The sequence below is a fragment of the Glossina fuscipes genome, unplaced genomic scaffold, assembly GCF_014805625.2.
Source record: "Glossina fuscipes isolate IAEA_lab_2018 unplaced genomic scaffold, Yale_Gfus_2 2, whole genome shotgun sequence".
In the NCBI taxonomy this organism is placed as follows: domain Eukaryota; kingdom Metazoa; phylum Arthropoda; class Insecta; order Diptera; family Glossinidae; genus Glossina; species Glossina fuscipes.
Genome location: NW_023998416.1, coordinates 19494571 through 19521436, shown reverse-complemented (window position 1 = coordinate 19521436; position 26866 = coordinate 19494571). Strand labels below are relative to the sequence as shown.

The window sequence follows — 26866 nt, the reverse complement described above, 5'->3', positions numbered from 1 at the left end:
ATTAGTGAGTTGTCTGCTGATGGCCATAATTGGTTAATTTTGATCTTCAAGCGAAGTTTTTGATGAGAAGTTTTTCATAATCCTCCTTTGTCTCTCTGAAGATATGTTTAGAATACTTTTTTCAATGCAGGAAAATATGTTCTCCCTGTTTCCTACCCCAATTTCATGTGGCAGTGTGAGTATTGTAACCATAAGTTATGGAAAGCAAGACATATGCTTAACATTTTTTATGCTTTAACTCTGGATGCTCTAAACGACATTAAGGTTTGGTTAGATTTAGGTTTATAGTTACAATAGCTTCCTTTTCAGAGAGGTTTTAACTCATTTTGAAAGCAAACGTGTGACCATCAACTGGGAGAATCTATGCCGACAGACAAGCATTGGCACAGACGGGGTGATGAGACTTAAATCAATTCGAAATTTTAAGTATTTCGAGGATTTCTGTATATGACAAGGGAAGAAGGATCAGTTAGTTGTGCAGCTTATGAGCTCTCTAATGCTTATTCTTAGGTACAGCAAAAACGAAAGCAAGTCTGGCATGAAACCATCCTTCAGTTGGGGGTGTTGAAATAATCTCTATTGATTTCCAAGCTTTCCAGCAATGGGCGCTATCCACATAAACCGGCGGACAGGGTGACGGATGTCCTTACGTCAACTGGGAAGTCATATACTTTGTAAGGCCTTCGATCTGTACACATAAAGTTAACACGAATTCTTCTGCGATCGTTATAAGAGCGATTTTCATTAGCCTCGCACATCCAACACATCGCTATTGATTGATTGATTCATCGTGATTTTCTTTAGGGAAAATTGCCGATAAAAAAACTCAACAATTTTCTGTTTTGAATTTCATGAGAACTATGAGAGATAATTAATTGGTTTTCTTTTTTTAATGTTTTCTGTAGGATTTTATCTCGAGTCACTAGTGATAAAGATTGTTATGCGAGCTGGTTTTTCGAAAATCTTTCACTTTTTCCTATTTTTCCTAATCATCTGACTGCTTTTCAACTTTACTATTTTCGCAGAACCTAAGTCAGTCTGTCTGTCAGTGATTAAAGATGTTCAGACGCTAGCTTATCTGTTAAAAGAATTCTCTCCTAAAATAATCACATATTCTTCTTGGAATCTTATCGCTGTATTCTCAAGAGGATACAATCAATTAATAGAAGAGAAAAACGTAAAAACGATAAATATCAAGAAATCAATCGAAACCTAGATAAGCGGTAAACGAATTAAATGATTAAGTGCTATAAACAAACAATTAATTATCTATGCATCTCTGTTAGAGTACTTTTGTATGTGTGCTTATGTCTCTATTTATTTGTTAAGATGTTTTTTATACTGCCGTAACATCAGTTGTTTACATATACATGCATACGTACGTGAGGAGAGGTAAATGCAAATGTTCCTGCTTATACCACGAGACATGCAACTTCATGCATACATGCTTGCTGACCAACGACAACAAGATTAAAAAACAACTAAAAATTATCAACGATATATAAGTGAATGTTTACATATAAAACTCAATATACAAAGTTACACACACAAACGTACACACCTATGCACGCGTTTAAAGTTAAGTACATAAAAAGTATTAACACTAAAGAGTTATAACGTGTGTGTATATATATATATGTATGTGCATGTATGAAGAAAACATTTGTCCGCCTTAGCCCTTTGTATAAATAAAAGTAAAAATAAAAGCAAAGATGTTGGCAGAGACGCCACAAGACACGTTTGATGTAGCAGCCACATGTTGCGGATTAAAGAAAATGAAATTCTTCATTATGTTCATTGTGTTTGTTGTACAAAGTGGAGGCAACAATGTGAAAAACACCTGTACAGGTAAGTCAAGAATAAGGCACCTTTCCATTATGTGAATAAGCTGTACATACATTCGTACAAATATGTATACAAAGCAAAAGAAGTGTTACGCAGTCATGTAATATTTAATAATGTTTAGCATGTAAGGTGTGTATGTTCGCTGCAGGAAGTTTTTGAATATTCATAAAAAAAGAAAAATTGATTGCACAGACCCGTACAGTACGCACTATATACGGGTTAAGTTAATATTTACATAAGTTTTCCGAGACAATATCAGCCTAAGCGCTTAACGGAACGTTTTCAACTCTTTCAAGATCATACAGCTTTGCAGCCTTAGTAGATATTTGTATCAAGAACGATATCATGTCAGCTTTCAATCTTAAAGAAAAGACTTTTAACTTTTTAAAGACTCTCTGCCTCTAGTAGATATTTCTATTAAATCTCACGCCCCGTCCTTGCCAAAATAATTTTCAGCTTTCGACGGTGCATCGTTTTACAACGACAACAGCTTCAGTTCTTGACCATTGCTTTAACCAGCTTGCTGAAGTCTCGTAGCGAGGTTTCGTTCATCAAAGATCAGTTTATTCCAGCATTTAAATCAAGAGGTTTTGAGAAGAAGTATTAAGTTCTGTCTCTTGTGAGATGATAGGGTTTAAGGAAAATAATAGTAAAAGAATGAGTGGCTGTTAGAAAAGACTGGACTTCGATAGTAAAAGAAGAAAAGTTGCATACTGTTAGTTCATAAGCACAATTGCGACCTGAAACTTGATTTGTTGCAAATTTTACGACACACGTCACATTACTCAAATCCACTACATCTTTAGACGATTTTCGGGAATTAAATTTTAAATGTGACGGGACGTGCATAGGTACTAAGGTCATTTTTATTGAGAGTAGTGTGTACGAGATTCAATCTTTACCGTCGTATGCACGCTTTGCTCAGTACACTTTCATTATCATATTACTAAAGTCAACTTCATTTTACACAAATAAGGTTATTATCAGGGGTTACGGCGACTTTATTGCATTTAAAATGAAAAACGAAAACAATATATTCGATAAGTCTTCTTGCGCATAGCAAATCAATTCGTACTTTACTTATATTTACTATATGTTCCCGCATATTTTGCTGCCAGGCATTGGGTGAATTATTCGACGGTATGTGCCTGCGTGTGTGTTTGTATGTGTACAATTTTGCAGAAGACATATGTTGACATCGTAACATCGTTAAGGTGCAGACGGAATATATAAACAATAAATTCAAAACAATAACAAGACGTGCCCCCATATTTTACGTTTTCTAAGCCTTAGCTCTCTACGAGCATAGGCTGGCCGGCCGTCTATGCTATGTTTGATAGACAGAAAACGGAAAAGTTACAATTATGTGTTTATTTGTTTGAATACAATGTGGAAAATAAGCACACACGCACATCCATATATATGCATACACATATATATCCACCAATATAACAGCCATGAGCGTATAAATAGCCGTCTAATTCGTCTTTAAAATAAACACAGCTGTTTATTAAAAAGTTTACAAAAAAAAAAAAGAAGAAATAGGACGCCAGAATTTTACCTTCATGCTCACGTATAGTTTGATTTACTTAAAAAAAAAAAATAATTAAAGTTTGTGAGAACAATGGAATTCCTTTGGACATAGAAATAGCACGGATAGCAAATATTGAAATAAGTTGCAATTTATATAACGCCGCGGGTCTGAGCAAAAAGAAAAACTACATCTTGTACACAAGGTTTGCTCTCTCTAAACGATATCTATTCATTTTCATCCCCGCCTTGTGGCTCCATAACCGATTTTCCTAATGATATTTGGCGTCTACCACATGGTGTTTGATGTCTTTTTTTTCACTCCTCCAAAAGATTGCGTATCATTTAGACGCAGCAGGTTTTTGAAAGCTTTCTTCATAGTCAAGGCAAATTTCTCATTTATGTACCCATGGCTTGTCTTACTGCATTTCTATATCTTGAAGGAATTATTTTTCCTATTTGTTCTTCGTTTTGGTTAGCTACGCTTATTAGTACTATTTCAATTTCCACGGCTGTATATATATATATAGTATATCTGTATAAACATTCGGGATTGCTGTAAAACAGTGTGCATGCTTACATAGCAAAAAACATAGGCGAAAAATGCTACACACCTTAAAGCAGACGTCTTTTATTCTTTCTTACACATTTTTGGTAAGTCAAGTCTTATTCTGCTGTCATTATTATACTCATTTTCGAAGAATTAGGAGCATATTCATATTGTCGTAATGTTTGTAGCTTCCTAGGAGAGTAGCTTCCTAGACCCCATAAATTGTATATATCTTTGATCAGTGACAGAATTTGAAACGATTTAATCGCATTATTCTGTCCTCCAGTCCGTACGTCCGTCTGTCCATTTGTCAATCTATCTGACGGTGTAATGTCTGTGGCTGCAAAAATGAAACTATCGACTATCATGGCCAGATCGGGTCCAATAGAATAATTAACATTATTAATAGTATTATAATTATTATTATTATTATTATTAAGCGCTCTAAGCGGGCGAAATAGAGCATTGGCTTGCCATTGAACGTAAAGACAAAAAGTAATTCGATTATTTTCCTTTGCACACTTTCATACAAAAAGCCGCTTGCGTTTGTCAACAACATTTACACTTGGGTTGAATGTACTGAATATATCACATTGTATAACTTTGCCTAACCGAGTTTTATTGAGAAACTCCTCCCAAATATTGTTGTCAATGCTAATTCATTCGAATCTATACACACAAAAAGCATGAATATATGAAAATAAACAAACAACTACTACTTGCATGCCTTCATATCTAATAGCAATGACAACGTGCAACAAAATCATTATCATTAATATGTAAATGGATTTGAAGGTATATTTTTTTTTTGTAAGGTGGTCACTTTAAGAGCAGAGCCACACACACACACACATATATATATATATATATCACGTGCATCGCGCTATTACGAATATCCTAAGATTAAATTAAAAATATTTTCCTCCACATTTTTTAATGACCTGCCATAAAAAGAAGAAATAAACTTTTGTCACCAACAATAATAATACATCATCGGAGCAATGCTTGGCGCAACACTTTTACCCGTCAATCGGCATATATATATATATATATATATATCTGCTACAACTATTGCTAGACATTATATAATTTAAAATTCCAGACAAAGATTCAGACATAGACATAACAACACAACAGCCGCCACTGACACTTATCCTTGGCTAAGCACGCGATCAATTTTAAATATTAAGCATTAACATAATATTTTTTATCTAAAAAAGAAGAAGAAAAGCAAGAAAGACAATGTAAACAACAACAATGTAAAAAAGGAAGGAAAAATTTACATAATCAACATCATAGTGTTGAGTATGTACGACGCGTACATTTTTTTATGAAAGACTCCTTGTATTGTATTGTATATTACAAAAGATAATTTGATAAACTTGCAACTTGACATTAAAATGTCGCTTTATTCCTAGCATATAAAGAGACCGGCAAAGCATATGGAAATTCAACAATCGCAATGTGAATTGCACTCTTCTGAAGGACAACACCGTAGTTATAGTAAGTTATAGTAATATGCTTGAAAATGAATTTATACAAAATCCACACACAATTTCGCTCTTTACTCGCCTACTGGCTATTATTCACATGCTTGTGAATAACGCTGCGTTAAATATTAAAATGAAGCGAGACTTTTAGTATTAACGAAATAAATTAATTTCCTTTCGAAGTGCCGCTACTTTTAATTTCCAATCAAATCGGATGCATTTAAGCGCGAGAGACCTTTGATCATTAATTAACCCATTTGGGTAGTGAGGTCATGATCTTGGACTTGCTTAATTATAAAATCATATAATTTCTACGTACATTATGTTCGCCCAAAGGCGACTGACTCTTCAGTATTTACTAACTTTTCAACAGAAAATATAAATCAGTGTAAGCGTAAATAAGTATTATTTTCAATATTCTATGGTGAATATTGGTTCATAGTAGCAATTTACGAAAAGAATTAACAGTAGGAAATTTGGACAATCTAAGACTATTCTTTCGACCCTAAGATATCTGCGGACTATCACGAAAAGCAAAGAGAGAAACTGAATTTTCTAATTTTCTACAACGGAAACTGAAAAAAAGTGACATTTTTCGGAAGTAATTTAAGTTTGCTACATTTGGATCACCTCATGCTATGTGCCATTGCTCCAATGCTCCAATGTGTGGACCATCATGAAAGTATGCCTTTGCATGAAAATAATGTGCGACTTTCGATGGACTATTATTAAAACGTGCGAATGACTGCAGTAGGTGAAATGGGTAGGGTATCTAAGGATCGACCTTACCCGATTGTAGTGTTCATACTTCTTTTTAATTATTTTTATACTCTGTTTATGCTGATTGTTTTCATTGATCACGAATTTCACTGTATTCTCGATTAAAATCAAGCAAAATAATAAGATTTCTTTAAATGTCAAAAGGAATTGCCAAAGGAACAAATAAACACTAGAACCACCGGACATTTCAGGGGATCATTTGGATCACCTATTTTTGCCAACTTGCCAGCATCGCAAAAATGAAGCCAGGCAGCTGCAATTTAGCATAAACATTCCTTAATCGGATAAGAATCTAATGTTAAAAAAAGAGTTGGCTACATACACACCCACTATAAATAAGAAACTAAAACAATCTCGAAAAAAATGATAATTTTTTTCATAAATTCATCCGTAACTTTGATTATTGAAGAGATAATACTTGATACCTAAATGTTTCTTAAGTCTATCTGCAGATTTAGTTCAAAAGTGGTCCGGATCGGTTTACTAATACGCCCACAATTAACGTTAAAATTTTAATTTCAATTTAGTTCCAACTGATTTCTGAGTTTATTTTCTATTGAAGCGCGGCCGTATTAACACACTCATCGAGACTTTTTTTGGACTGACAAAGAAGGTGATGATGATCTTGGTGAACATTTGGGTCGTAGGTTTTTAAGAAATATCTCCACGGGATCGATAGTTGCAAAAAAGAAACAAAAAGATGTCGACATTTTTGAGCTAAGGTTGTTCCACTTTCTTCTACATTGCCGGCGAGCACAAAAACACAGCACGCCCAGTTTTTAAGCTCACATTATTAATCGATCATGGCATATCTATATCAAATATCAGGATCCTAAGTTACTTTTTACGCCTGTAACAGGCCGAGAAAAATCGAGGAACAAAATGATCTGCTTTGGTGGAAATAGACATTTGCCGTCAGCATCTCGCAAAGTAGCTCAGGTAGGAAAAATGTAATTATGGATATTTAAAGATGATTTCATATAAATAAAGGTGCCCAGAAACATGCTTTCTAAGCGTTTTTTTCAAAGATCGAAAATTAAAAAGGACCAAAATGACGTACTCAGTAGTTCTAGTGTTAAATAAAATCTACGCCTTAGTATAAAGTTCGTTACCGATAACGCAGTATTACGGTAGAAATGAAATCAAAATCATTCACCGCTACGCTCCAGGTCAAGTTTGAGAAACAACCAGAAGCATTCTTCCATTTCTTCTTCTTTATGCATTATATAAATCCAATTTTAATCCAATGCGAACGCCAGACATTTCAAAAGAGATGATGTGACGAAATCGAGCTATTATAGTTTACTTTAATTCGGATAGTGGAACGTCTTCTTCTAATAACAAAAACATGTCCAAGCAGTTTCTCTCACTTTCCGTTTTTTTTTTTTTTTTTATTATTTGAATTCTTTTTATTTCAAGTACTCTCAAGCCTTTTACAATTACACTCTCTATATGCGGTTGAAAATGTGTTTTAAAACCAAAGCAAATTTCTTATGTATTTTTGTAAATCTGTAAATATACATATATATATATAACCTTATGTTTATTTTCATATCTTGTGCTTTTTTTCCATGTGTCCGTCGCTGTTTATTTAAACATATAGATATATGAAGATATATATATATATTATCTCACGCCCTGACCAAAGACAATACAAGCCAATGATATTGCAAATGGTCAGAGCATAAGGGGGTATCTCGGGGAGGACTCTATTTCGTAGATATCTGGATAAGAAAATAACAGGAAGTTTCTATGTACACTGCTATGAGAACATTTAAGCTTACACAGCGTTCACGTTGTCGAAGGGTGCGAAGTGCGTTAGCACTTAGCTCACTCTCTTATCCTCCACCCTTGTGTAGACAAAGAAAGATAGGTTTTTGATTATTAAAAATATTTATTTTCAACACAATGCAATTTGCTCGGGAAGAGAATGAAATGAGCGAACGACTGACTGTTAGTAATGGGAAAAACTTCAACAGAGGTCAAGTGGATAGATAATTTTTCCTGGTTGTTAATGCACATGAAAAGGGAAAGCAATAAACGAACGAAGCCCAATAATATATACATACATACGAAACAACAATAAAGGAAATGAAATGTTTTACAATTCCTAGAAAAGGAAACCAAAAAAAAAAAATAAAAAAAATAACAAAAATAAAAAAAATTTGTTATTCGAAAAGTTTTCAAGTTATGGCAAAAATTTCCAAAGAAAAACAATACAGCATCACATTTAGGGAAATACAATGACTCATCCGTGTGTAGAAGCTAAGGGCAAGGAAAATCTATAGCATTCTAAGGAAAAATCACTCATCTACTTACGTGTGCGTACAGTGACATTTAAGCTTTACTGCTATCTCTTAGTGTGGATAAAATCTGAAATTAGTATGTAAAAGACAATTAATTAAAATCCTTTATTAGTGAGTGTGTGATGAGCCACTCCTTGCTCTTGCACCGTAACGTTTACGCTTTGTTTTTAATGTTCTGACTACGATTGTTGCTATAACGTTTTTATATGGTTTGCCATTAATTCCAGGTATGGATGTATGCATATGTTTACATACTTTTACATACTATTAAATAGCTTACAACGTACCGGAATATTTACGTCCCTAATGTGTGCACTGCGTTGACAGTATGTCATCATCGTCATCATCCTCATCGTCCTATGCCTTTCAATGTTCGTTTGTTTACATTGAATTGTCCCCTAATGATGTAAACGATAGTTGAAACAACATCTACATACGTTATATATGCTATATATATGCAATGTAAAATATTTATCTATTTACACAGATGTGTATATATAAATATATATATATATATATATACATATATATAAATATGAGTTTGTTTTATCTACACACATAATACGTATTTATATACTTTGTATACATATGTAAGTTATGCTTAAGACTAACTCGCATTCATTTAAAGAACAACACAATCGAGCCATTCACTCGTGCGATACGTGCGCCCATCATTTAGATTTTTAGTAATAATCGGATACCGTTATCTTTCGACAATAAAAATTTCAACCGCGTATTATGATAAAAATAAAAAAAATATTCAATGGAAAGAGGAAGAGAACATTGTTGTTTTTTTTATTCACAACCATCACAGAAGATGTACAACGTGACAATTTCTTGTAGTTTTTAGCTTTTTTTTTTTATTGGGCACTCTCTTCAATTCTGCTCTTGGAACTCTCAAGGTCGCAAAATTTGGGATTGAATAACAAGGCTCTGCACGCACATTATACATCTAGCTTGGGAGAACATTACACGTTGAAAATGAAATATTCTGTCCATAAGACTTCTTCCGTCTGAAGAAATGTATATTTCAATTCACTTTTACTAATGAAATAGCCGTAAGGGACCAACTGACACGCGCTTTAGCAAAAAAATAACATGCTCCATACGAAAGTGCCCACCAAGGGTCTCGCTATGTAAATGGATCTTTGATTAGCTTAGCGCTTTCGAATCCATTTAACGAGAAACTTCCGTACGTTACACGGACTGAAAGGTTCAGAGATCACTGAAAAGCATTATTTTGCGCATAAGCTCATGGTCAGTCTATCCTTCCTTTTTTTTTTTGTTTATTTACACTATCCATGAAATGTCCCCTATACGTGAAAGAACTACGGTGGTCAGAAAGTGCTCTAAATAGAGCGGGCTGCAACTAGTATTTCAGTACATTCGACTTAAAAATGGCAATATCAGGCGCGGTGGGAAAAACCACTGCTGATGGTTGGTTTGAAGGGCGGAAAAACGATGAGTAGCGGTAGTGTTAGACATTCTAGTAAGCAAATCTACTTTATCCGTGTGCAATGCTTGCCCTGAATGCACTTACACATAAGCATTGCAAAGCCCACAATACGTTAATGCGCAAAGCTATCGAGCATTTTGGACTCACTTTCGTCGCCCATGCGCATCTGGGAGAGATACATAAATATCTTGTTAATCTTTGAGCATGAGTTTCTAAACCAAATTAAACGTTCCACTATGCCGACTTCTCTGCCTATCATCTGTTACTGGAAAGCTGAGACAACCAAGACCAAGACCATTCGTGTACTTAGTCCCGAGAAATGACATTGCAGTAGCTTGTCCCACTGCTTGTCATTTGCAGCACAAAACGTAGCAGATAACTCACACATAGGCTCCTAATTAACGTAAAGTTCTACGACAACTATAGACGGTCAGATAGACAAACGGATAGACAAGCTTAGAAAGACGTTCTATTAAAAGTTCTTTCGTGTTTTACATGCATCGTAACTTACGCAATAAACTTGATAGTGGTGTAGAGTATAAAAATAGGTATGTAATACATGCAAATGGTTGTTCAAAAGCATTATGTTGTGATGGGACTCTGAAGCTCTATTCCTGATGGTGTGATTTTACGTCTGGGACGAGATTGTACAAAGCCATATTTTTCTTCTCTCCTTTATTATTTTGTTATTTTATATAATTGCATTGCAATATTTAATTTTTAAAATCATATCAATAAAAGAATATATAAGTAAATCTATCAACCGAAGCCAGGGTAGCTGTTGAAGCTAGAAAATAATCCCCATAACTAATGCTTTCTTTCTAATCTACGTTTCATCTCCTAATTATTTGAAAATATTGTGTTCCAACAATAACAATATGCAGCAAATGAGATATGAATGATGTCGTTTTGATGAGGGAACACATTCTGCAAATGATGTACGAAATGAAAAAATTATTATTTGAAAAATACTTTGAAATTCAGTTTTGCACGTAAATACGTGATAACTAACAATAGTGGCTACTTAATCTCCTCCATCGGGTGGCTTTTCTAATAACATTTTCAATAATTTATTGTATAATGATAATGATTGTTATTAGGACTTGGCCTTAATTGACATCATAAAACATATTAGAAAGACATAATCGAATCGAAATCCTATGATGATGATCACGATGAATAAAATGAAACTAAGCAATTACCGCCTTATGAGTGTGTATTTATTGTATGCATTCGCGCGAATTGGATTTCAATACAATTTTATTATGCCAGTAAGGTTCGAACATATGACATTAAGGGAACAGAGATAAAAATAATAATATTTTAATATTTGTAATATATATATATATATGTGAGTGACAAACTCTTAGTCACCCTAAAAATACTATAGAACTGCTTTAGTTCTATAAAACGCTTACGCTCTTCATAGATATTGACGAGTGTGCAGTGATATTCGCGCGTAATCAAAACATTCCTAATTTTCTATAAATACAAATTTTATTTCTCTTTTTTTAGTCTAAGAATTCAATTCATTAGTCTAAAATTAAAATAATAATAATAATAATATTTTAATAAAAGGCATAAAGAGGTTTGTGTAACACCCAAGGTGTTGTTTACTGCATATTTCCTTTCTAACAGGGATTTAATGAATTATGAAGAGTTTTTAGCTTCAAAATTTTTTCACTGCGGCACTTATGTTTCAAGAGTTCAATCTACGTCCATGTGAGATTTAACTCTATGGTATCTGGTGACAGGGAGGGGGCATATTGCATCAACCATCGCCCAATAGAGCACTCAACTTATCTTATCGTTAGGGAGCAAGGAGCAGGGATCGTTATTTCCCTGGAGCATCAGATCGATAACATAATACCATAGTTCTTATTTATTAGCTCCCCTGCTTAGGGGCCTATCCAACACCGACCTAGCTTTCCATGGATTAAGCAATCAATTGTACTGCAATTTTACCGCCAAATATTCTCGCCACTGATCCGTTCATTTATGCACTACCGTAGCTACGACTGCACTCTCCCTAAAAACATCTACCAATCTAGCCTATAAGACAGCTTGGGCTACCCGAAAGCCTAGTACCAAAATATCTCTGAAAGACCTTTATTGTCGCTTTGCTCATATGCTCTTATGCTACCGCTTCTAGATAGATTCATACCTTGCTATAGATAGATCCACTTCTTAATGGCGATACGTCAAGAAAAGAAAAGTTATGACAGATTTATCAAACGCTTCTAGCGAACAGGAACGTTCACCGGACGTGCGGCAGTTGTTCCCAACACTTAGACTCATTTCCTTTGCCAGAAAAAACAATTTTTCTTAATTGCAATTTTATTCTTTTTAAATATATAGTAAAATGGACACCTACCCGTAAAAACAACTTGGCGCTAACCTGTTCCGATTATTACTCATCCTACAGATTGAATATGCAGCCTACTTTTGGCGAACGTGAATTATAGGATAAATGCGTTCACATGGTTAAGGCGACCAGCCTATCTATATATTTGTATCTCGACATAATGCTTGCGACATCAAAGTGTCTTATCAAATTCGTTCTTTTACTTTATCGGGCTACGAGAACTGGCCGCAGTCGCATAAATGCTCCCCTTATTGGTATTTATGTGTTCGTCTTTAACCTTATATTAATACCATGCTAGCGGGATTTCTTCACTTAAATTTCTCACTTTTTGTTAATTTTATATTCATCTGTCGTTGATGCAGGAACTTCAAAATATGGGCTTTTGAACATGAAATATTTTGAATATTTATTTTTTCGATTTATTTCATCTTACATTAAATGTAAACAAAAACGTACATGCAGCGGATGTCCTTGACTATGCGTAGTATGCATAGCTATGACTAGAGTAGCGTTCAGATAGGGTGCTTAACTATGAGTTTTCATTAGTTTAAACAATTATTTATTAGTCGTCCTAAATAACCACTAATGAGTCCTAAACGATTCTTTCTATGATCGATTTCTTCTTTTATAAGTATCACGGCAGGGAATACACTAAACTTGTCTGTTTCTTTCTAACATCCAGAATTTCCTATCAGAGACCACATACATTACTATTCTCGGTCGACATTTAGTTGAAAATTCATTTAAATCGAGTCTACAGTTCATCGTTTTGCTTACGATAGTAAAGTCTAAGCTGCGTAGTTGCCAAGCTTCGCACAATGGAGCGTAGTGAGCATTTCATACGCACCACCAAGTAAAAATATGCTTAATTCATCTTTCCCTTTGTAATGCCAAGAAATATGCGTCGAATGAATATTAAGAAGATGCATCCATATATACCCTAATGTGAACGTCTCTTTTCCTCTCCATTCGTGCTATAACGCAAAGTGTCGCAAAGGGGATGCCGTATATGCTCGTGTTTGAGTATTTGAATTTCTGATCCGGCTACTATCAAAGAAAGTATTCCTTACTACGTATCCTCAAAGTTAATCACAAAATGGACTTCAGTTAAGATTTACTCTCTAAAAGATATGGTTTTAAGTTTTGTTATAAAAGGCCAAAGTAAAAGTGCCCTCAATCAACCAATTGACACGCCCGCATTTCAAAAAACTTTTTTGATTGCAATATATGGATTTGAGATGAACGGTATCGGCTTCGCGGCAAGTGTAGCTTTCTTTTTTGTTGTTCTTGGCTCTTTTTTGCTCTGAAATGTATGCATATGTGTGGTCGGTGGTGGTGAGCGCCATTCCTGAGTGATGTGCGTGAAGTTATTTGTTGACAATTGCTGCACTTGGTCACAAAATAGCAGAGCATGGTAGTAATAGTAATAGTAATATTGAAGTAGATGATATTCCCCATTGACATCTAGGGGCAACAACAACAATAATAATAATAATGATGATGTGTAATAACAAATAAAGAAAAAATATATATATGAAAAAAGTATAACTTCAATGCTTTACGACATTATGACGCCAAAAGATTGCAATTTATTTTTTTTTCCTCAGTAATTCCATTATTTGCTTAAAAGAAAAAAAAAAAGGGAAAGAAAGCAAAATCCCATGATGTAATAAATTCAACAATTCTCGGCGTTCGTAAAGAAAGAAAAGGAAACAACAAAGAAAATTAATTTCGGTCGGAACCGAATCTCCTATACCCATCACCGTCAACCTCAAAAAAAAAAAACAAAAGGAAATAAAAGAACACAACTCTTGTGCTCTATAACATGGAGTAAGCACAGTTGGTTTTTCTATTTCTTGTCGTAGAGGTATGTGCGCGTTGTAGGCGTGTCAATGCCAAATTCTTTTTCAAATCTCATTTCCGCTAACGAAAGAATGTTTACCACAAATACCACAAAATTACGAAAACAGATAGATGGACAGACGAACAGGCCAATAAGTATAGGGGCATTCAAGGGTTGTAACTGGCCAAGAATTTGTATAATTTATAGGTTTTTTGAAGCTTGTTTTTGCGTGTTATAAAGGTATGGAAAAAGTAATTAAATTTTGATACACTATAATATTTGGTAGGCGTGGTCAATTTTTTGCATTTTTGTGCACAGATCGCCCATAGAACATGCGTTTAAATTTATGGACATTTATTTGCTATAATTTACAAAATAATGACCAAAAAGCCCATTTTTCGTTCTCCTTGAAAAACGGGAATGTTTTCAGTTTACGTCGTGTTGTAGTTGTCCTTCGACCAATTTGATCGATTTTCAATGCAAACCTGCTTACAAGACCTACTTGATAACTGCATTTTTTCGGCCAGGAGAATGTTTACAATATAAATTACACAGACGGACAGACGGATAGACTGACATGCTTAAATCGATTTAGAATTTGATGCTGATCTGATGTTTCCTTCAGGGCGTTGCAAACGTTTTGACAAAATGAATATACCCCTCATCCTTCGGTGGTGGGTATGAAAATGACAGAAAATAGTAGAAAACAACAACACAAATAGCAACGACAGCAGATGTACGTACAAATATAAATCTTGCAACTTTACTTGTAAATATTTCATTTATAGGTACAACTACGTCCTTCTCCTAGCAGCCATCGTTTGATTTGTAAAGTTAAAGTATTTTGTGTTTGCTTTCATTTTTCTACTGCTCCCGCGACCTTACCAAGGATCCGTGCTTTCAATTCTCCTTTTAATGAATATTAATTGCATTGTCTGTGCAAATCGTAAAACAATAAAGGCATTTAAAAAAGCAACAAAAAATTTACATACATATATATGCTAACATAATGTATTCATGTTTACATATATACATCGACATCGCTACAAATGATTTGCATACAAGGACAGACCTAATTAGATACAAAATCGTCCTTTATGTATTATGATTATTAACCAAGTTCTCATAAGTGCACTCTATGTATGTATGTATTTAACGGTGCTTAACATCAAATCAGTGTTACATTAGGTATGTATCGTATGTTTTATGTCTTTGCTTCTCATCTAAACAAATTTTCACCTGCTGCAATTATATAATAAACTTTCTATAATTAGTTCGTTTTTTTTTTCACCACCTCAAGCTGAAAGACAGACAGACACATTTTAAACTAAGAGTACCGCATACAAAACACACAACAGGTTGGGAGAGCCAAGTATCCGCTGTATTTCTAAAGTTTCCATGCTCACCAAATTTAAGGTCATTTTTCCAAGTTTATAAAAAAAAACATTTATTAACCAGAGTTTTTTTACATGCAACAAAAAGTCCACAAAAGTAAATACGAAACCGGAATTATTGTACATTATATTATAATATTTTACTCAAAATGTTGCCAATCGCTAGATGCACATTTTTCCTACTTGCCTGAGAAATAGTGAACGCCAGGGAAAAAATTGTTGCCCGTGGGGATGCGTGTGTTGGCATTACAACTGCGAAGGTCACACATTCAAAATATCCAAGAAGCGGAACTTCAGACATGTATGTCCCCTACATCTATTATTAAAGCCATCTATGAGCAAATTCCAACTTCCAATTTATATACCAGTTACGTGAAAAGTTTTTTCTTCGACTTTTTAAAAACGCAATGAAGGCAAAGCATGTTTCGCGAAATGATCCTTCTTCTCCGCTGACTTCCTTTTGCGTAAAGCTCTAGACAGCTCTAGACTTTACCTCAAAAACCCTCTACAAAATCTTAGTTCAAAATCTAATGAATGTCGTAGGACTGCTTTCAAAAATTGATTTAAGAAAAAAAAAAAAGGCGTCAATCGATTTCAAAACCATCGAATGAAAATTGAACACGAAAGCGGTTGACTCAGAAACTCTCGTTTTCGAGAAAAACATATTTGATGTTTACGGTACGTGTAATATAAGTAGCACAACTAGTTTACATTGAATCTCTTACACTTTTCAGCCTTAAGCTCGCCAAGTTTTTTTGAATTATGTTCCATGGCGATGAAATGAAAGTTTTGGGTAAAAAAATTGAATAACTTTTCTAGTAGGCGTAAATGCAACAAAAAGAAGCAGAAATGTTAGAATAAAGTAAGTAAGAAGACTATAGTCGGGCAAGATCGACTAGATAGATAGATATCCTACACCATTTCACTCAAAAATTATATACATTTTTATCTAAATGCAAAATTTTCATGAAACCCCTCAAATTGGACGATACACAAACGTCCACGTGGCCTAAATTTAGCAAACTTAATTCACTCGTCAAGGATTTTATTATTTTCGAATTGCTTCCGCCATAACAAACCGCAAAAGAAGTATTTGCTTTCATGACGGCCTTCATAGGTGATGCGGTCCAAAAAATAGACTGCTGTGCTCCAAATTCGGTAAAGTTGATCTTTAAGTCAAATCATCCATATGAACGGGTATTCATCAAGGAGCACTGCAAGGTAGGCTTTTTATCGTATGAAGATGCGGTCTACGTAGAAACTGTTATAAGGCAAAAGGTTCAAAAAATTGATTTATTCGATCCAAAGTTTTCACACCTAACTCAGGGATTTATTTCGCAAAATTCTGAAAATTCCAGATTATGGAATGGTCGAAAAAATGGTCCGATTGGACCAAAATAGGTCAGTTTATTAAATTCCATCATCCATTTATCGAAGATTGCGATCTATAGCTTAAGCATAAAAATACATGGACAGGCATTAAAAGGACAGACGAACAGACAAGCCGGGAACCATTTCCATGTCCTTCTGAACATTAGAAATCTTCGCACAAACTGAATATGTCCTGTACGAAAAGCGGTGTAGGGTATAAAAATAGCGAGAATGAAGGCTCGTATGCTTATCAGCTACGAATGATTTCGATAATATCTATTTAGAAGGTGATGCAACAACAACTAGTTCAAGTCTTTTGATATAATTTTAAATTTGATTAAATGCCTGATTGCGTTCAGCTCGGATTTTTTAAGAATTTTCCCCATTGTTTATCCATCGTTTACGTATATATATAAATTAGAAGGTATTAATTTTACTTCATAATCTGGAATTTAAGATTTTAGGTAGACGAAGTCATATTCGTCGGGGCCGAATCTCGCATACCCGCCACTATGGTTTTCGCATATAATTAACCCATAAAATGTACCCATTTTTAGGCAGATAATATATTTCCAGAAGTGTGCTAACCACACACTTACACAAACGGGCAGACGTAACTAAATCAACTCAGAATTTCACGCTGATCAAGAATATGTACACTTTATAGGGTGTCTGAAGCTTCCTTTTGGATGTAACATATATTTTGAAAAAAAAAAAACAAAATGAGTATACGCCCATCTTACAGGGATACGTATAAAAATGAAAAGAATGGTAATCTATTTTTTTTTTAATTCTTATCAAATCTTATCAGCTGTAATATGTTAATCTCAATCTAGTGACGGGAGCTAATGACTAGCTTTCCTTTTTACAGCTTATGAAGTTTATTTTCCAATGAACGCCTTGCAGCTGAACTTGCCGATAAATGAAAAGTCTCAAAGTATATTTTCTAAAATTCCTATTGGACAGTTTCAAGTCTTGGCGACATCTAATAACAGTTTAGCTACTGATTATAGCTACAGTTTGGAGAATAATGATCTCTTAAGGATGAACGGTACAAGCGGTGAAATTTTTATACGAAATGATTACAAGCCTTTAGAGAAATCGGTTAGATATACCTTAACTGCTTTCCCAAAGGATGGCAATGAAACTCTCAAAATACCTCACATGACACTTGAAATTTCACCATTAACGGAGCAAGAGTATTGCAATAATTTGGAGAACATATGCTATTGGTCTTCCGTTCGCTATATCATATTAGAAGACGAAGCTCACGAAAATACACAAGAATTTCGACCAAGAAAAATTGGTACATTAAATCCAAGAGCGGCTAAGTATCTTTGTCCTTACATGGAGTTGAAGTATCAGCTATTAAATGGCAGCGATCTCTTTACGCTGCAAGACAACGTTTTACTTACCCGCCAGCCGTTAGACTATGAATCTTTAAACAGTACCATAGAAACGAATCTAACGGTGGTTGTTAACTGTGCGATACAACTTGAAGCAAATGCTAATAAAGAATTTCGCCGAAATCTCAACATTCAAATAATCGATCGTAACGATAATGGACCGGAGCTGCAGAATCGTAAAATCTATTACTTTCAACTAACCGATCCGCATTTTAAAGCAGTAAGTGCAAGTAAAACTTTAACAAAAATTCATATAAAAATCGATTTTATTTTTTCTTTGTCAAAGTCACTGAGCGAGCAACTTCAAAAAAATAGAAAAAAAAAAAAAAAATGAAAGCCAAACTCATGATTTCGTTTTTACTGTGATTATAATTTTGTTTTTAATGTTTCGTAGACGTCTGTGTTCATGTTATTGTTTTTGTGTTTTTATTCTTATTTTTGTTTTTTTTTTTTTTTTTGGTTTTTGCTTATTTATATTATCATGTCTACTAAGTTGGTCTGGCTGGCTACCGTTTGTCTGGCAATGTAGATAATTGACTGCTTCTATATGCTTTACTAATAAATATGAATTTGTCATGCTACCGGTGTTGAATACTTTTTGAAATGAATTCCTAAAATCAATGCATTAAAGTGATTCAAATTAGACTAACTAAGATATAACAAAGTGTTATCGATCGATCTCTTCTAAGAATTTCAGAATCTTAGTACGCTCTACGGGATGCATGGCAGCAGCATGGCATGGATGTACGGACATCATTCAACGTTGCTTACAAATATGTAGAGTTTACTTGCTTTTTCATTATCAAAATATCGTAAATAAATGATAGTAGAAAATAGAAGAGCATTGTTTCGTAAATTCTTCTTTATCCATTAAATGTTCAATTCATCGACCACTGTTGAATGTACTTTAATGCATTTCAATGTAATGCAAATATTTGCAATTAATTTCACGAAGAATAATTGCTTGCTTAGAAAAAAAGTCTAAATTGTGTACGAAGACTTTTCTTGTTCACTTTATCCCTTTTTATACTGGCATGTGCAAAGTTGAATATGACATATTGGTCAATAAATTTCAGGAATATGTGTTTAAATCCAACCTTATTCAGCAGCAATCCTTGTTTCCTTCCTCCCATCCAAGGACGATGACACTATCAGTTCAATGCTTGTTTAACATTCTGATGACTTTTTTATAGAACGGCGGCCTTTAAAAACACTCTCCGCTTAAACCTTATCATGCTTTGGCCTTTGACAAGCAGCTCTTTCAGGACGAGATATGTAGAATAGGGTGGATGTACCAACGCTATCGAGAATAATTTTCACGGTTTTCTTAATGTTTGCCTATGTAACTATACCGTTTGGCCGTCTCCTGTGTAGCCTCTTTGGCCTCATTTAAAATCAACACATTACCAACAAACTATTGTCTTGGGCGGAGTATTAATGCTTTTCGAACCAATGATGAGTACAAAAGGTATTTTTTTCCCAACAAAAACAAAGTTACTCATCCGAACAGTTTCAACAGTAAAAATGTAGCGTAGTAGGTAATCCACCGTCTTACAGACGTCTAAAAATGGCATAGATTTTTTGAACGCGACAGCAGTTGGATGTCGGTACAGGGAGTTGGCAACAGCCGGTTAATAATGTTGTTATTTCTTACGCGTAGAGATCGGAAATTGCAAGTTGAGTCCTGGTAAGCCAATAAGTGAAATACTGCTCTCTGTTTGTCGTTTCAACATTATCGAGTGATTAATAAGCGTAGACGACTTGTCGTGGCATAACTTGAAGCCAGTGATATGCTTTCAAAGCAACTAATTTCGGTTTTAAAAACAATTAAGCAAAGTGAAGAAAATCAAAATTTCCAAACTTTACTATCAATAACATCATCGTGTACCCAAATAAGAAAGAAGAAGAAGATCGTTGAGTTTCTATACCCACATCCCAAAGGATAGGAAAATACAATGCTCGTGCTTACATTTGTCACAATTAGAAAATATATGTGATCTGGATTAAACTAAGATACTGAATCGATTTAATCAAGCTTGTCCGCTTCTGCGTGCGTCCACCCTTCTGGCAGTTTTTGTATATAGATGCTATAGACAGAAAACCTGCTCTGAGTTGTATCCAAAGATCAGAGCTCTAAAAATTGAAATTAAAAAGTAACACTTCTCGTGTACACTTTTAGTTAATGGACACACGTGGAGTATGAAAATTTGAGTAGTTCGCCCACAAACCCAAAAAAAGTGCAAGTTAAAACTCAAACCAAAAATGAATCAAGAAATTAGAGGAAACATTCGCGAAAATCATGCGAAACATTAGTGAAAAAATGGACCTGATCTTATGTTCACAAAAGCCAAAAATTACTAAACTTGAGGAGACTTTAAAAGAAATGGCACTAAATCTTATTAAAAACACTTTGCTAACCCGCTATAGATATTATCGCGATCGATGAGCTTGGGAAATCTCGAAAAATATTTATAATTATATATTGTGGGTTTGAGGTTTGCCTGTAGCTTGTTCTTTCCACACACATTAGCTATAACTTATAATCCAGAGTAAATGTCTTTTCTTACACTGTGTACATGCATACGCCAAGACACTCAAAAACTAAAGGCGAAGAAGAGTCGGCCAATCAGGTCCGTTCTTATAAGGCATCCTACCATCTTAATCTAATAGTCAGATATGGTATCGAAGCGATTCAAAGCCTCATCCCAAGCCAAACACAACCTTACTACTCGTTCAAATTGAACGAGAGACTATAAATTTTAATCCGTTAATTCTTTTATGCATTGAAGAAATAGAGAAACAAGTTTGTATAGCTTTTAAGGACAACTTTAAATTTAATAGAATATGAAATGGTTATCAGTTGTTCATTTCCTGCATATGAGGAAACTTTCACTTTTCCTTGTAGTCTTTTATGGAGCACTGTTTGAGTAATACTCGCATTTCCCTTCGGGAATTTTTCGTACATTTGCCTAGAAGGTTGACCTTGCAACCCTTATAGACTACAGACACCGTACCTTAACATTGGAAATATGAATTTAATCCGAATTATTGACACACTCACTCACTACTACTCATAGTGAGGCTATCTTCATAACGTAGAGAGAAAATGAAACGCGACTCATCAGTTTTACACCCATCGGCATCCGAATTATTGACACACTCACTCACTACTACTCATAGTGAGGCTATCTTCATAACGTAGAGAGAAAATGAAACGCGACTCATCAGTTTTACACCCATCGGCATGGATTAGAAATATTTTTGAAGCAAAAAATATAAACTATCTAAACCTATCTACTTAGGCGTCCGATTTTGGTTGAGAAAGCATAGAATCACTCACATGTGATGCTTGACATGTCTCTGTCCCAGTCACAGTTTTTACATTAAGTAAAGAAGAGAAGAATATGATCAGTTCAGCCCGGAATCTCTAAATCTCCAGATATCTAAATTTGAATCCTAAGTTATTTCTAAAAGCCTCAAAGCAATGAACTGCATGATAAACATAGCATACTTCTGTAGTTGTAAGTGGAAATAAACTGAAGGGTCAAAAAAGTCTCCGAAGAGCTTTAACGAGACCGCGTTTTTAATCATCCTTTTGGGATTGAGTTAAGCAAATTTCATTAATTAAATATTTCAAAGGTGAACTTTAATTACGCGATGACCTAATTTTTTATTCTACATAGTTTTTGTTTTCTTTTATCTATTTTTTGTTTTTTCATAGAATGAAACAATTGGGGAAAAAATTATATTTACGGATAAGGATTCAATTGCGGCTAACGCTTATCAAACTTATCGTATAATCAATGATACAAACGGTTTAGTGCAGCCGCTCTGCAACGCCTACGAAACGGATCACACGGGACGAAGGAGATCGATTATAAGTTGTCGTAAGTGCTAATAGGACATGGAGAAAGGAAAAGTCAATTCTCAGTTTGCTTATCATATTATAGAAATAATATTCGCCCGTAACGGGATTTTAAGTCAGCCTAACTATTGCTTCATTCTGGAGGCCAACGATGACACTATTAAAACTAATATCAGCAAAACGGTAAGTTCTGAATATTTTTTTTTAAATTTTTTCAGTAAATAATTATACGAGACTAAGTTTCAAAAAGTGGTTCTTTCAATCTAAAATTTTACCATTCGTAAAATGGACGAAAACCTATTTACATCCTACATCACCTGTGGTACTGGTTGCATTAAGTTTATGCTGATGTATACAAAACCCAGGGAGGCACGAGATAGGCTCGCCTTTTACAATATTGGCGTAAGTTTGTCTGTACGTCTGTCCATGTATTCACGTGTTCAACCTACAAAATTCACAATTTTTAAGATATTTCAATGAAATCTGACTTGTTTTGCCTTGAGGACGGCCACCATTGGAAATGCTTCGGATGGGACTACTTTTTCGAGCACTTTCCATGCAAGGCCTTATTTAAAAACTCTTTCTATGAAGAGCTGTATTGAGAGAAGTTGTGTAGGGCATCTGAAGATGGGCCATAACGACCATAACGCTTTTGTTAAACCACTGCGTTGCATAAAAGCGGCTCGTACTAATCTACTCCATTTTCAATAGGTATGGCTTAGTATTTCGAATTTGCGACTTTCAGTTCAGTGCAGTTTTTGTATGTGTTTCGACATACAGACGTCAGAAATACATATAGGTTGATCGATTTAAATCGAATCAAAAAATGAAAATTATGCAGTATGACCCGCGTCATTAATATAACTCTGTATTGGTAATGGTGTAAGATGTAAAAAACCCTTCCATTCGTTTTTTTAGGTTAAAGCTCACATTTGTATACGAACCGATCCGCGGAAAATACATGAAGCCGACCGTCCTCTTGCCATGCCTTTGCGTTCACATAATTATCAAAAATATGCCAGCAATGTAATAAATTCGGATGAAAGTATTTTAGGTTCAGACAATTTTGGTCTTTCTGCTACCAATAGCATTGTAAATACTTTCCCCAAAGACGTATACGTTCATCGTACGGCTCAGTCCCTATATCGTGTAGCACAGCCGGCTGATTTATTTCGACTAATGAATTTGCCTGAATTGAAATTTGCCATATTTGAAGACCGTAGCGGGGCTTTCGGTATCACTGCTGTGGGTGGGATAATTTATATTAAAGAGAAAAATGCTTTATCAGTGGAACGATCACCGGAAGCAATCTACTTGTAAGTCGTCTTCTAGGATTAAAGTGTTGTTAAAAAATTACTTATAATTATCATCACCAACTTATAGTCTGAATGTATCCTGGCACGATACCCATCAGCGGTCGTTCGTTATTAATGTCCATTTGCTAGAAGGGCGTCCAGAGAATACTACCTGCGAACATCGCCTCAAGTCACGATCGCAATCTTGTGCTCAAATTAAGTATTCAAAGCAATGCGTTAAATATTGCGGTTTAGCAACCAATGGCGGTGCCTGTGTATGGCGTGGCTCGAATGTTGCTTTTTTTAGCCGAAACTATGCTTCTTGTGTACCTGATCCTCAATTTTGTCCCGACAATATCTGCGATCCTCTAGAAGAATTAAATAACTTTGCATGTCCCCAAGATTGCATAGCAGGTAATAGAATAATGGGGCCACGTTCTATCAACGATAACAAGCGCGGTATATTATCTGCCTCGGGTACATGCACTTGTGAAGATAATGGAAAATGTTTCTGCGCCCCAATGGACGAGGATGAGCCCCGACCTAAGCGCAAACGCAAGAATGAACAAAAAATGGAACCAGGCTCCGAAAAATTGGAAAGCGATTTACAACGCGACAATTTTCAAGTGGACAGCAATACTGCTGCGGTAATAGAAGAAAAGAGTCCAATACAAGAAATCCTTAGCATGGCCGGCCTGGAATGTGATAAGTCCTGTGTAATTGTAGCTATCATTGCTCCTACGGTTTTTATATTTCTGCTTGCTACTGTGCTCTTAACAAGACATAAACATGCCAAGCGCTCTTTACATAACCAATCGCCGGCAAATAGTAAAAAAGGTGGAGAGTCGTCATCTAATGGGGATGATTGCGATATGCGTAACGGTGATCTTCCATTAATGCAGCTCGATAATGATTTTAAATTCGAAGCAACAACGATTGATGCCAAATGGGAATATCCTCGGGATTCTCTAATACTGGACACTGTTCTTGGCGAAGGAGAGTTCGGGAAAGTTATGAAGGGTTACGCTACAGATATAGACGGAAAATTGGGTGTCACAACCGTAGGTTTGTAAATATATATGGATATTTTTTTTACTTAAATTTATATTATTCGATTTAACAGTGACTACAATTAGATTTTTATATTTTATAGCTGTGAAGATGCTTAAAAAAGGCGCAAATTCGGTCGAGTATATGGCTTTAATGTCCGAATTTCAATTATTGCAAGAAGTTTCGCATCCAAATGTCATAAAATTACTGGGTGCTTGCACCAAGGACGATAGTCCAATGATTATTATCGAATATGCTCGATACGGTTCGTTGCGCAGTTATTTAAGACTAAGCAGAAAAATTGAACAGTGTGGTGTCGACTTTACCGACGGTATAGAACCAATCACCGAATGTGATATTTTATCGTTTGCTTTTCAAATCTGCAAAGGCATGACATATTTGACCGAGATTAAGGTAAATAATAGAGCAACCTTTGTTGCTCATAAGTTAATTAGAATCTAAAATCGTATTGCAGTTGGTTCATCGAGACTTAGCGGCTCGTAATGTGCTCTTGGCTGAGAATAAAATTTGCAAAATATCCGATTTTGGCTTAACTCGAGATGTTTACGAAGATGATGCCTATCTAAAACGGTCACGTGATCGCGTACCAGTTAAAGTAAGTCAAATAACTGAACTCGATAATGATGAAATTTAATCCTACAAATGAGGTGAGGATTATTCGAAACCTCTCCCTTCCTTTGGGCTAAGTACTTGATTGTATTTCAATTCCCCAACTAGTTACACAGAGCGAATTTATGTATTGTTTCAACCTTAACTAAGGCCTGTATACAATGGCAGGCTGACGCATTTATCACTTGCGACGATTTCAGAGAAAGTTTGATAGGATCCATCTTATCGTAAAGTTTTCAATAAGCGATCAAAAAATATCCAAACAATATGAATCTGTCAAGCTCTCAAGCGCAGCGGTCACTTCTCTGGTTCTTCTGCAATCTCTTTCCTTCAAGACAGGACAATTCCCTTACCATGAAAAGCAGAGCCAGATATAACATATATATATACATATATATATATATATATTCTTGCCATTCAGCTGCGACCCTTGTAATATTGACTGAAGGAACTTTAGACACTGCAGCCCGATTAACAGTTGCCATATTTTCTCTGTATTATCTTTTAGCTGCACTTTGAGAAATGTATTATTCTAATCCAACATACAAAAAATTTGTACGCAAAGCTTTCGTTTATAACGCTTTTATCGTTTACGTTTTGAACAGTGGATGGCTCCGGAGTCTTTGGCCGATCACGTATATACGACAAAATCGGACGTTTGGGCTTTCGGGATATTGTGCTGGGAGCTCATAACACTGGCTGCTTCCCCATATCCGGGTGTAGCGCCACAAAACCTCTATCACTTACTTAAAAGTGGATTCCGTATGGAAAGGCCTGAAAATTGTTCGGAAGAGCTGTAAGTACTTGAGAATCTGTATGGACCTTCTACGTCTTATTATGTTATTTATTTTCCCAACTATATTTTCTTAGGTACGCTATCGTGCGTTCTTGTTGGACAAACGATCCGAACGCTCGACCGTCGTTCAAGTATTTGGCGTCAGAGTTTGAAAAACTTGTAACTAACAATAGCAAATATTCGGAATTAGAAACACACGCCTTTTCCAATCCAAACTATTGTACTGAAACAGCAAATAATAAAGAAGAGGATAATACTCTACATACAAAGAAACTAAATAATGAAAACGTTAGTGTACCGGACAAGTTGCAGCGCTTGTGGAGGCCACCAAAAATGTCTTATGATTTGCCGGAAAACCTATGCAGTCGTGAGTTCGCTAGTGGTACATGCAGCATCAATTTCCTACCACCACCTGGTTATGACATGCCGCGCCCCTTAATAGAAACCAATACCACTGAGCAGAAATTACGTTATGAAAATGATCTCAGATTTCCATTTAATATACGAAAATCTTCATTAGATAAAAACATATTAGAGTTATATGCCAGGCCGATGAAAAAAGGTCGCTCTTATGTGGATATGACAAATAAAGGACCCATTCCGAATAATTTGGATAGTAACGACTTTGAAAAACATATTTCGAAAATTATTTCATTTCGTTTTTCGAGTTTATTAAATCTCAGCGAACAAGAAGGCGCGGCATAAAACAAATCATTCCATCCAAAGTGTGTATGTATCAAAGTATAAACCAATAAAAACTTAAGCATTAATTAATTTCATTTTACTTCAAGCACTTTTAGCTTAATTGTTAACTAATTCTAATTTACGATTAATTAAAATTCACCAATTGCTTCCTTTCGTCTCAAATTACAAAAAAAAAAAAAAAAAAAAGTT

At 35.0% G+C, this 26866-nt stretch overlaps 1 protein-coding gene across 1 annotated transcript; it reads left to right on the top strand.

The window, feature by feature from the left end:
- The first annotated feature begins 1491 nt into the window (after positions 1-1491).
- LOC119633881 lies at positions 1492-26721 on the top strand. The gene is made up of 10 exons (XM_038027682.1): positions 1492-1848; positions 17802-18556; positions 22058-22223; positions 22287-22384; positions 23120-23517; positions 23585-24561; positions 24650-24960; positions 25022-25162; positions 25782-25972; positions 26047-26721. Exons 1-10 carry the CDS (start codon positions 1713-1715, stop codon positions 26675-26677), a joined length of 3804 nt encoding a protein of 1267 aa, XP_037883610.1. The 5' UTR covers positions 1492-1712; the 3' UTR covers positions 26678-26721.
- Positions 26722-26866: the final 145 nt, after the last annotated feature.